This window comes from Garra rufa, chromosome 7 (assembly GCF_049309525.1).
Source record: "Garra rufa chromosome 7, GarRuf1.0, whole genome shotgun sequence".
Classification (NCBI taxonomy): Eukaryota; Metazoa; Chordata; class Actinopteri; order Cypriniformes; family Cyprinidae; genus Garra; species Garra rufa.
In genome coordinates this window covers 33608690-33621079 of record NC_133367.1, presented here as the reverse complement: position 1 = coordinate 33621079, position 12390 = coordinate 33608690, and the positions used below count along the sequence as shown (strand labels likewise).

The window sequence follows — 12390 nt, the reverse complement described above, 5'->3', positions numbered from 1 at the left end:
TGGCTCAATGTCAGGAATGACTCAATTTCATGCAAATGCTGGTTATTGTCATTCTCATCCTCTCATTGCTCTCTTCATGCTGCTGCTGCTGTTGAATTATAGATGTGTGTTAATCACTCCCTCCATCACACTGACCTCTGCAGCTTCTCTCACACCAGCAAAATCCTATTCTGTGTGTGTAATAGTTTCTCTTAGCTCGGTATCCTTCATATATCCTTCACACAATCACATAAAAATAATTTAGTGACATTGGATGGTGCACATTGGCTGCCTTTATTCACAGCATTTGTTAGACATATTCACAAAGCAACACCTTTCTTGGTGGTAACGCTCTGTAAGTGTCATTATGTCCAATGCGCAGCCAGACTCCCATCTGTTGCAAGCCTTCTTTCTTCTCTTCTCCTCCCAAGGTACCATTCTTACTTATATTCTTGCTCAAATCAGTGCTTAGATTATCCCCTCCCCCTGCTTTTATTTGTAAATCTATCTAGAAACTGATAATCCCCTATAATCCACAAATCAAAACATGGTCTGTCTGGGAAACTCGTGGAAAGCTTTTTAGATGATCAAGTGTCTCAAAATCAGCACTGTCCAATGTATTAACAACTATATATCCTAACCTACAAACGGCTAGCTTAATGCTCTCAGTGAATATTAAATTGGGATATATGAGATACTATTTAGCTTTATTGCAGAGTTGTAAAGTGTATCCTTTGTAAGGGATCCTTTAAAGGGATCGTTCATGCAAAAATTAAAATTCTGTCACATCACCCTGAAGTTGTACCAAACCTGTCTGAGTTTCTTTCTTCTGTTGAACATGAAAAAAGATATTCTGAAGAATGTTATGAATCAGACAGTTGCTGGTAGCCATTGAAGTCCACAGTAAGGAAGAAAAATACTACCAGCAACTGTTTATATTCAGAGCATCAGTGTGACAGTTATCTGGGGCAAACTCACCAGCTGTGCACAGATGTATCTAGAGTTTAATACGGGTCAGTAAAAAGCAAGAGTAAACAACACAGATGACTGTAGTGGGACCAATGCAGCATCTAGACAGCAGGCTTCACCCTACTCAGACCGCAGAAGGGTTACATGGGGATAAAACGCAGCTGGTGTCTGTGCTCATAAAATACTGAGCTAAAAGAGATACCAAAAAATACTAATTCAGTCATCATTTACTTGTGTGGATAAAAGCTGTGTCAGTATTCAGCCTAAAGGTTTGGAATGACATCAAAGCAAGTAAATGACAATATTTATTTTTGGTGAATAATTTATTTTGCTATATAAAAATTATTTACAGTTGAGGTCAAAAGTTTGCATACACCATGCAGAATCTACAAATAATGACCTGAATAAGATATTTCACATAAAAGATGTTTACATATAGTCCACAAGAGAAAATAGTAGGTGAATTTATAAAAATGACCCTGTTCAAAAGTTTTCATACACTTGGTTCTTATACCATGTTGTTACCTGAATGATACACAGCTGTTGTTTTTTTAGTGACAGTTGTATATGAGTCCCTAGTTTGTCCTGAACAGTTAAACTGCCAGCTGTTCTTCAGAAAAAAAAACTTTCAGGTCCCACAAATTCAGTTTTTTCAGCATTTTGGTGTATTTGAACCCTTTTCAACAATTACTGTATGATTTTGAGATCCATCTTTTCACACTGAGGACAACTGAGAGACTCATATACAACTATTACAGAAGGTTCAAATGCTCCAGAAGGAAAAACACTGCATTAGGAGCCGGGGGATGAAAACTTTTGAACAGAATGAAGATGTGTATATTTTTCTTATTTTGCCTAAATATATATTTTTTTTAAATTTAGTACTACCCTTCAGAAGCTACAGAAGATACTTACATGTTTCCCAGAAGACAAAATAAGTTACATTTTACCCTCTTAGGTAGGTTTTACCCTCTTTAGGCTCTTAGGTATGTTCCTTCTGCAACATCAGTGAGTGTTTGAACCTTCTGTAAGAATTGCATATTGGGAAGAATTGTCTCTGGATCTCAAAATCATTGTTAGAAATGGTTCAAATACACACAAATGCTGAAAAACCAAATAATTTGTGGGACCTAAAGGATTTTTCTGAAGAACAGCAAGCAGTTTAACTGTTCAGGACAAACACGGGACTCATGAACAACTATCACTAAACAAAAAACAGCTGTGGATCATTCAGGTAACAACACAGTATTAATAATGAAGTGTATGTAAACTTTTAAAATGGGTAATTGTTCATAAATTCACCATTATTTTGTCTTGTGGACTACATAAACGTCTTTTATGTGAAATATCTTCAGGTCAGTACTAAAATAAAAAAATAACACATTTATATGATCCCTCTTATTTTGGCAAAATAATTAACATTTTGCAGATTCTGCAACGTGGATGCAAACTTTTGACCTCAACTGTATTTTCCACCAAGATAGTTTTTAAAAAACCATTATTTTTGCTCATATGGTGCTTGTTCTGTGCATATTTATCTCCTGATTCAGACTAGACGACTTTGTCACTGGAGAAAGCAACATTAATAGCCCGAATGACATTTTAGCTTTAAAAGTATCAGTTTTGAAGTTAAAAACATCTTGATGGATTTGTTTGTTACAAACCCACATTTTTTTAACTTCACAAGATTTAATCGATGGACTGGAATTATTATTGTGATGTCTTTATCAGCTGTTTGGATTCTCATTCTGACGGCACCCATTCACTTGCAGGAGATCCATCAGTGAGCAAGATGTAATGCTAAATAGCTCCAAATCCATTCTGATGAAGAAACAAACTCATCTACATCTCGTATAGCCTCAATTTTCAGCAAATTTTCATTTTTGGGTGAACTACGAATACTTCTTTAATACTTCTTTCCTCATAAATGAAGAACCCGCCAAAAAATCTTTCTAAATGACCAGAAATTCCGTAGTAGATACGTACCGGTGCCTGACTTGTTCTTGAACGAACGAATGAACGACACGCCCACGAACCAATCACAAAACGCGACGCGTTACGAGGGGCGGGGTTACGCACACAGCTGTCGTGCAGGAGTGGTTGCCATGGTGGACATGTCTCTCTAGCGATGTCGGTTTAAGCACATCAAACTTAAAGTTCTTTTCATTACGGTACGTACACGTCCCTTTGTACTTCGCAAGCAGGTTTATACGCAACATTAAACTCCTAGGAAGATAATATAATGTTAACAGAAATTAAAACAACCGACATAGCCATACAAATGAGCTAAGCAAGCTAACAAGCTAGCAGTTTTCCAGAGAATATACTAACGTTAGTTATTCGCTTTTCAAAACAAAGCTGATAATCGCTTCATAAGCATTTAGTACTGTTACTAACCTTTCTAAAATGTGTTTACATGACATTTGTTACAACAGAAGTACTGTTGTTTGGATATGGTACCATGGTAATGTCATGAACCTTACAATTAAACGTTAAATATCATTGTATTCTTTTAAGTAACCTATCTGTACTATGGTTTATCAGTGTACCACGGTATTACTGATACCACGGGTTCAAAAGCTATACATTTAATGTCTATCTTAAATTTATTAGATCAAATTTCTGTTATCTTAATCCTGTTAATCAATTTTTTTTCTCATCTAGAGCTGAACATCATGGCAGAGATAGTTGATGGCAAGAAGGACGAGGCAGACTATAAGAGACTACACAGTTTTCCTCTCATACGGGTAAAAACTGTTGCATAAATGGATCTAAATCTTCGCTGATCACAAATTATGACTATTACAAACAGTATTGTAATAGTTTTAAACAAAAGCACATACTAGACCAAACATTGGTTTGATTCCCAGTCACTGTGTCTTTAACACAAATGCAGAACATATACAGTTGAAGTCAAAAGTTTACATACGTCTTGCAGAAACTTGCATTAAGACCCTGAGGGTGAAAACTAAGTTAAATTTAACTTATGCCTTCTGAGAAAACATGTAAGTATCTTCTGTAGCTTCTGAAGGGCAGTACTAAATGAAAAAAAAAAAAGATATTTAGACAAAATAAGAAAAATGTACACATCTCCATTCTGTTCAAAAGTTTACACCCCCAGCTCTTAATGCATTGTTTTTCCTTCTGAAGCATCAGTGAGTGTTTGAACCTTCTGTAATATTTGCATATGAGTCTCTCAGTTGTCCTCAGCGTGAAAAGATGGATCTCAAAAGCATACAGTCATTGTTGGAAAGGGTTCAAATGGACAAAAATGCTGGAAAACCAAAGAATTTGTGAGACCTGAAGGATTTTTCTGAAGAACATAGGCAGTTTAACTGTTCAGGACAAACAAGGGACTCACAAAACACACAGCGGTGAATCATTCAGGTAGCAACACAGTATTGGAAATCAAGTGTATGTAAACTTTTGAACAGGGCTCTTATTTTGGTAAAACGGTTAACAATTTGCAGTTTCTGCAAGGTGTATGTAAACATTTGACTTCAACTGTACATAACAAAATACATCAAAACAGTTTTATTTTGGGTCTGTTCTTCTGCCTTTAACCATTAAATATGTGGGTTAAAATGACTCTCATTACATCTCAATTATAATATAAATTCTAATAATACAAGTTTCACAACTCAAAATGAGTCTAAAAGTCACAAAACTTCAAGTAAAACTAAATCGACGCGGGTAAACATATTTCCTCCACAGCACACAGATATGTCTGAGGAGATGCGGGTGGAGACCATGGAGCTCTGCGTTACGGCGTGCGAGAAGTTCGCCACTAATAATGAGGTTAGTTCTCTTTGCGATCTAGGAGATATTGAGATTTCCTTTATGATTTGTCATTTCTTAGGGTGTTTCTTTCTCAACAGAGCGCTGCTAAAATGATAAAGGAGTCAATGGATAAGAAGTTTGGAAGCTCTTGGCACGTGGTGATTGGCGAGGGCTTCGGTTTCGAAATCACGCACGAAGTAAAGAACCTGCTTTACATGTTCTTCGGTGGAGGTTTGGCGGTGTGTGTATGGAAGTGTTCCTAACACAGACTAAACGACTGACGAATACACTTTTTCATGTGCTGTCTGACTTTATAATGAATGTGCCACACTGAACAGGGTGCAGCCTTTCATACGGTTTATTTTGAATGTAGTGTTTTATGTTTTTATCTCTGTTTTAACGGTTCTCTCAAAGCTGGCAGGCCATCTGTGGGTTTTATTGTCCATCTCTGTCACTCTTTCTCCATCTGTCTCTTTTCTGTCCTTTATCTGTCCATCCTCAGTTGGTTATGATCATTTCCATCCCTTTCAGTTTTTTTCTGAAGGATAAAGTATTTTTATAAGACAAAGTGCTATTTTTTAAATAATATGTGAATACGTATGATCCGTTTTTAAAACCTCAGATATTTTATAGGAGTTGTACATTTTGCACATTGTAATGTGTAATTGTTTTTATTAATAACTTATGTTATTGTCTTGTGTAATAAAACCTAATTAGAAATTCAACTCTTTTGTACCAGTTTTACATAATTAGGGTTATGAAGATGTAGATGAGTTTGTTTCTTTATCATAACAGATTTGGAGAAATTTAGCAATACTCATAAAACTTGCTCACCAATGGATCATCTGTAGTGAATGGGTGCCGTCAGGATGAGAGTCCAAACAGCTGATAAAAACATCACAATAATCCACACCACTCCAGTCCATCAATTAACATCTTGTGAAGCGAAAAGCTGCATGTTTGTAAAAAAACAAATCCAACATTCAAGACATTTTAAACTTCAAACTGTTGCTTCTGGCTAAAGTAGGAGTCCTCTATAATATAATGTATAATATTGCTTTCTTAAAGGAACTTGAGTCATGTTCATTAGTTGTGGATGGCTGTGATGCTTTTTTTAGCTGTTTGGACTCATTCTGATAGCAAATTCATACTTTTAAATGTGAAGAAAAATCGGTAGATATTTAATAGGTATACTGAAAAAGTTTTTAAAGAGTGTGGATTCAAATGCGTTGACTTTTTTTAACCATGTTTTATCGACTAATTATTGCACAAGGGAGTGCAGACATCTGTTTACTCAGACACACGCTGACCTGCTGTCAGGTTACTGTGACCTCCATACTGATAGACACACATTAACCTTTCTTTGCTCACCTTTTGAATTTTAAATATTCATACACTACCAGTCAAACGTTTTTGAACAGTAAGATTTTTAATGTTTTTTTTGTTTTTTTTGTTTTTTTAAAGAAGACACTTTTGCTCACCGAGCCTGCATTTATTTATTTATTTATTTATTTATTTATCTATTTTACATTTATGACTCTTATAGCGCCACCTGCAATTCCCTTAAAACGTTGCATGCTTGTTTAGAATCACCTGTCGCATGTGCTCAGCAGGTTTTGGGAAGTTGTCAGTCATCCTTTAGGCTTTATAGGATTTTGGGTAAATTCTGACAGGCCTCTTTTCTAAATGACCCAGTATAGCTTCCAATTAAGTTAAATTGCAACATTTTTTTTTTAATAATTATTGATCTAGAGAAGTCCAGAGAATTGTACTGCAGTGTTTTTTTTTTTTTTTTTTTTTTTTTTTTTACATCATAATCATTTAACAAACAATTTGATTGACAGCAGTGGTTCTAGAGACAAAGTTGGAATGAAAATGAGAAATTCTGTCATATGATATATATATTGTGTGTTTGTGTGATTTTTGGCCTTGAAAAAAGTTATAATGCTGATGGCTGATTTCTTTCAGTTTTCTCACAGACCTTTAGGTCGTGAGTCACAACAGGCCAAGCGAGTTTTGTTCCTATCGGCCTCCATTAACCATGTCTAATAGTTGCTCAAACTTCATCGGCCAATGGTGGACAGTTTTTTTTTTTTGAGATACTCAAATGACATTTGTGGCTCTTTGGACCAAGACCGTGCACTGCATTTTCATGTTGATTGGACAAATGGCTGTATATGTATAGCCATTTTTATGTTTTGTTCCCTCTTATAGTGCCACCAACCTCAGATTGAGCTCTTACATATGTGTTCTGAGTTTGGCAGAGATAGCTTATTCTGCTCATGGAGTTATAGACATTTTAATAAAAGTGGCCCAACTTCACCAGGCTCACGATCGAATCTGAGGTATGCGTTTTGTCTGAGGCATGTGAGCCAAGGATTCCATTAATATAACATAAGACACTTGAGTCAGTGACTGACCACTGCAGGACCACTGTCACGCTGTTTGGGGTGAGCCTTAGTGACATTGTCAGCGGTGTGAGTACTACCGTCCCTCCACGTTTCAAGTCTCTGCGACTTATGGTTTGCTCTGCACGATCAGTTTTACCTAGAGATCGCTGATCTGTGACAATTCTAACAATTTAAATATAGTTTCAGTGCTACGTGCTTGAACTATATTCAGATAGAACTAATAAAACTGTTATTTTAGATAGTAAAATATTTAAGAATTTTACTGTTTTGGCTGTTTTATGGATCAAACAAATGGTGAGCAGAAGAGACCTCTTTAACCCTTGTGCGACCTTATGGACATTTTTGTCCATTTCAATTTTGTTTTTTGTTTTAAGTGTGTCTGTGTTAATGCCAACTGCATAAGTCTTGGCTCAGGTGTGTATTTTTATTGAAAGTTTAATATTTTACCCTCATTTCCTTCAAAAAATCTATTTTACCCTCTGTCCAAAAAATACTCACACTCAGGACCTTAAGGACAAAAATGTCCACATTGAAACCCATTAAAACTGCAATTTTTTAACCCAGGGCCTTTTGACTATAAAATGATGCAATATTGGCTAATAGGCATTCATTCTATCGGCAAGGCTTCAAATATTAAATTTTTACCATTTTTTACTAGACTGTGCCATTTTTTTAAAATTTGGCATATAAAAGAAATACTCACTTTTTTTGTGTTTTCTGCTTATGCATATTATAGTCTATTATAGAGTCAATTGGAAAAATAATGCAGCTATAATTGTGTGGGTATGTTGGTAAGGATGTCAGAGTGTGGTTTGTATGTGTTTACTGAAAATGTTATGAGTGTGTAATTAGTTTGAAAGAAATGATATTGTACTGGCAGTCAAAAATCCCACTCCATGTATATGAGTCACATCCTTGGCAGGGTCATAGGGCCATGTGAAAACTATGAATAAGGTCAAAGAAGGTTAATGAGCTTTGAGGATTTTTCTTTTTCACCCAAACACACATTTTAATCCTTGATTGCACTTTTTTTTTATTAGTTATTGTTTTTGTACAGAGATAAAAGGTGAGCTTGAATTTGATGTAGAAGTTCAGAAGCCCCTAAACACATTGTTTTTGTTTTCACCACAAGAAAATGCTGATTGTTTAGTCTGGTAGATTTTATTCAAAGTTTGAGTGTTCGCACAGCCCAGACAGGTGTTCGCAAAGCAAAACCTAGACATATTTGGTGCTTGAGGTCTTGGTCATTTTATTGCTTGCAAGATGAAGAGACGTTACTCAGCAGAGGAAGCTCTGGAGCTAGTGTTGCCCACTGACAGTGAGCATTATGTAAAGAAACCAGCTTTTAAAGCATTACAATTCTGAAAAGTGAAAGTGGAAATAAATATTAATATATAACATTTCTATGACAGTTTTTTGACATGGACATTTTTGTCCATTATGGCCCTAAGTGTTAGTTTTTTTTAAAAAAAATCTGACACTACATAAAAAATATAAATGCCTCAAAATGAATGTTGTTGTTCTTCACTGACACACCCAAGAAGCTAATAAGAAAAAAATTATCATTTGCTTATCATTTAGTATATGGAAATTAACTACTATTTTTCATTTTTTCATAAAAAAAAACAAAACACCTGTGGCATTATGTAAACAAAACAACATTTAAAGGGTTAAAATTCTGAAAATTAATGAATGTTTGGTATCTATGGATAGAACAAATCCTGGTTAAAAAATCGACATCAGTGAAAGTGGAAAAAAATATTAAATCATATTTTTATGACAGTTTTTGGACATGGACATTTTTGTCCATTTTGCACCTATGTGTAACTTTTTTTTTTTGAACGCGCAAGATTAAAAAAAACATTCTAAATCTTAGTAATTGTTGATTGGATGTTGAGATAGTTCACTAGAAAAATAAAAACTGTGTCATTATTTACTCACCCTCATGTCTTTTCAAACCCGTAAGACCTTTGTTCATCTTTGGGGCACAAATTAAGATTTTTTTTGATGAAATTGGAGAGCTTTCTGTCCCTCTATAGACCGTAACATAACTAACACATTCAAGGTCCAAAAAGGTAGTAAGGTGGTTCAACTGTAATTTTATGAAGCTGCGAGAATACTTTTGTGCACAAAGAAAACAAAAAAAATAACAAAATACTATTTCTTCTCTTCCATGCCGGTCTTCGACGTGCATTCACAAGAGTACACAACACTATTTTAACAATGTCCTTACTACCTTTCTGGGCCTTGAACATGTAAGTTACGTTGCTTTCATTAAAAATATCTTAATTTGTGTTCTGAAGATGAACGAAAGTCTTACAGGTTTGGAACAACACGAGGGAGAGTAATTAATGACAGAATTGTTATTTTTGGGTTAACTATCCCTTTAAATCAGTTAGTTTGCTGAAACTCCGCCCCTGCAAGCTCACCAGCCACACCCATACCTAAACCTCCAATCAGCAACTACTGTGTAGAACCAAGCCCTCCTCCTACATTTTTATCCCTCGCATTTTATCGCAACTTTACCTTCGTTAATCTTCGTAACACAAATTAAGATATTTTTGATGAAATCCAACAGCTTGTAACTTAACAATAACTTAACGGTTGAACCACAGACTAAAAATTTTGTCAATTTCATTACTATCTTTCTGAGCCTTGAAGGTGGTAGTCAGGGTCCGGAAGCTCTCGGATTTCATCAACAATATCTTAATTCGTGTTCTGGAGATGAACGAAGGTCTTACGAGTTTGGAACGACTTGAGGGTGTGTACGTAATGACAAAATGTTAATTTTTGGGTAAGATTTCAATGCTGTATGGTGAAATGCATGTATTTTATCAAACCACAGTCAATTGTTTGGTCTGCAACACTTAACAAATACTCTTGAAAAGGCTTCATGCAGCCTCCCACACTGTAAACAACATTACTTTAATCGTTTGGCCTTTTGGCATCTCCCATTTGATCAGCTTAATTTGAAAACTGTTCCTTAGCAACCTGCGCAGACGTAATCGACTAAACGCTGATACAGAGCACTGAACTAATTATCAAGGACTTCTCTATTTATTTATCACGACTGGCGTGAAGTCATACCATACACTTCCCCTTCTGCTGTGATCTGATCTCTGATTGTATGCTATTATGCAACATTAGCAAATGTGCAGATTTGGTCACGAAAGCAGCAGGCGTGTGAGGTGTTCTCCGGGTTATTCATCTGCTGATATGTGGTGAATGTGGGCGCGTTTGCACGAGAAATGCTCGTGCCGGTCTGTCTCCGGGTTGCTATGGTGAGGAGGTCCCCCGTCAGATGTACGGGGTGAGATTGTGAGACCCAAAAGAGCAGTTTTGCACCTGTCTCATCTGATTTGGAGTCTAGAAAACTTGCAACAGTTCTCTATATGGCAGGTGAATGAATTTTGATTGTCAAAGCACAAACACACTCTTAAAAATAAAGGTGCTTCACAAAGATATTTAGTCTAAATGGTTCTATAAAGAACCTTTAACATCTGAAGAACCTTTCTGTTTCACAAAAGGTTCTTTGTGGCGAAAGAAGGTTCTTCAGATTATAAAACAGGTAAGAAAGAGATGGTTCTTTAAAGAACAGTTGACTGAATGGTTCTTTGTGGAACCAAAATTGGTTCTTCTATGGCATCGCTGTGAAGAACCTTTTAAAGCACCTTTATTTTTAAGAGTGTATTAGGAAATATTTTTTAGTGATTATGAAGTGAAAACTGTATAATTGTATTTCTGTTTTATTAAAATCTTAATATTCTGTTAAAATTGTCAGGAATTTTTTTGTTTGTTAAAATGGAAAACTAGACTGTTAAAACAATACAAAATTGAATATTAATATTTATTGAAATTATAACATTTTATTTGTATTTAAATATGAATATTTTGTTTAAAAATATATATACATTTTGTTTAAATTAAATTAGTTATTTGTTCTTCAATTTTAACATTGATTCTGTCAGGAATGTAGCATTTGTATGTTTATGAAGATGGAAAACCAAAACTTATTAATATTCTGTTAAAACTCTCATATATGTAAAAAAAAAAAAAAAAAAAAAAAAAAAAGTGTTCATTTGTTCATGGAAAACCAAATTGTTATAAATACAAAATGTAATATGAATATTCAAATTATTTTTTAAATATTTATTTAAATATTAATATTTTGTTCAAACAATTTGTATTCATTTTATTTCGATTAATATCAATTAGATTATTTATTTGTTCTTTAATATTAACATTGCTAACATTCATTTTTTTTTTCTGCCAGGAATGTAACATTTTTATGTTTATAAAAATGGAAAACCATATTATAATCTTTTATTTATATTTAAATATTAATATTTTGTTAAAACACAATTTTTGTTCTGATATCAATTAAATAATTAGCATATTCCTTAATATTCTTCTTTTGTTTCTGTCACGAATGTAGCATTTTTATGTTAATAAATATTGAAAATGTTGAAAATAATTTATATTTATATTTTATTAAAATCTCAATATTGTGTTAAAATAGTTAGGAATGTAACATTTTTGTTTATAGAAATGGAAAACCCAATTGTTAAATCAATGCAAAATTGAATATTTATTAAAATTATTTTTTTATTTTATTTTTTTACATTTTTATTTTTTTTAGATGTATTAATTTTATTTAAATATAATATTTATACAATTTTCTATCATTTTATTTTGATTAATATCAATTACATTATTTATTTATTCCTTAATAATAACATTGCTAGCATAGATTGTTCTTGGAATAAATATAAATAATTAATAAATAAATACATAAATAATAATAAATATTAATATAAAATTTTGTAAAATAAAAGTAATGCTAGCAATAGTAATATTAAGGAATAAATAAATGATGTAAGTAACATGAATCTAAATAAATGAATAAAAAATTGTGTTTTAACAAAATTTTAATATTTAGAGATAAATGAAATGCTATAATTTGAATAAATATTAATATTAAATTTTGTATTATTTTGACAATTTGGTTTTCCATGTCTATTAACAAAAATGTTACATTCCTGACAATTTTAACAGAATATTAGGATTTTAATAAAATATGAATATAAATTATTTTCATTTTCAACATTTTGGTTTTCAGTTTTATAAATGTTTCATTCCTGACAGAAAAAAATCATAAAATCAGTGCTAGCAATGTTAATATTAAAGAATAAATAAATAATTTAATTGATATTAGAATAAAAATTGTTACCCTAAAATCCGCTAACACCTT

The 12390-nt window shown here is 33.4% G+C and overlaps 1 protein-coding gene across 1 annotated transcript; it reads left to right on the top strand.

Annotated features, from left to right (window-relative positions):
* Positions 1–3021: 3021 nt before the first annotated feature.
* On the top strand, positions 3022–5453 carry dnal4b (dynein, axonemal, light chain 4b). The gene is made up of 4 exons (XM_073844739.1): positions 3022–3119; positions 3613–3695; positions 4663–4746; positions 4827–5453. Exons 2-4 carry the CDS (start codon positions 3624–3626, stop codon positions 4989–4991), a joined length of 321 nt encoding a protein of 106 aa, XP_073700840.1. The 5' UTR covers positions 3022–3119; positions 3613–3623; the 3' UTR covers positions 4992–5453.
* Positions 5454–12390: the final 6937 nt, after the last annotated feature.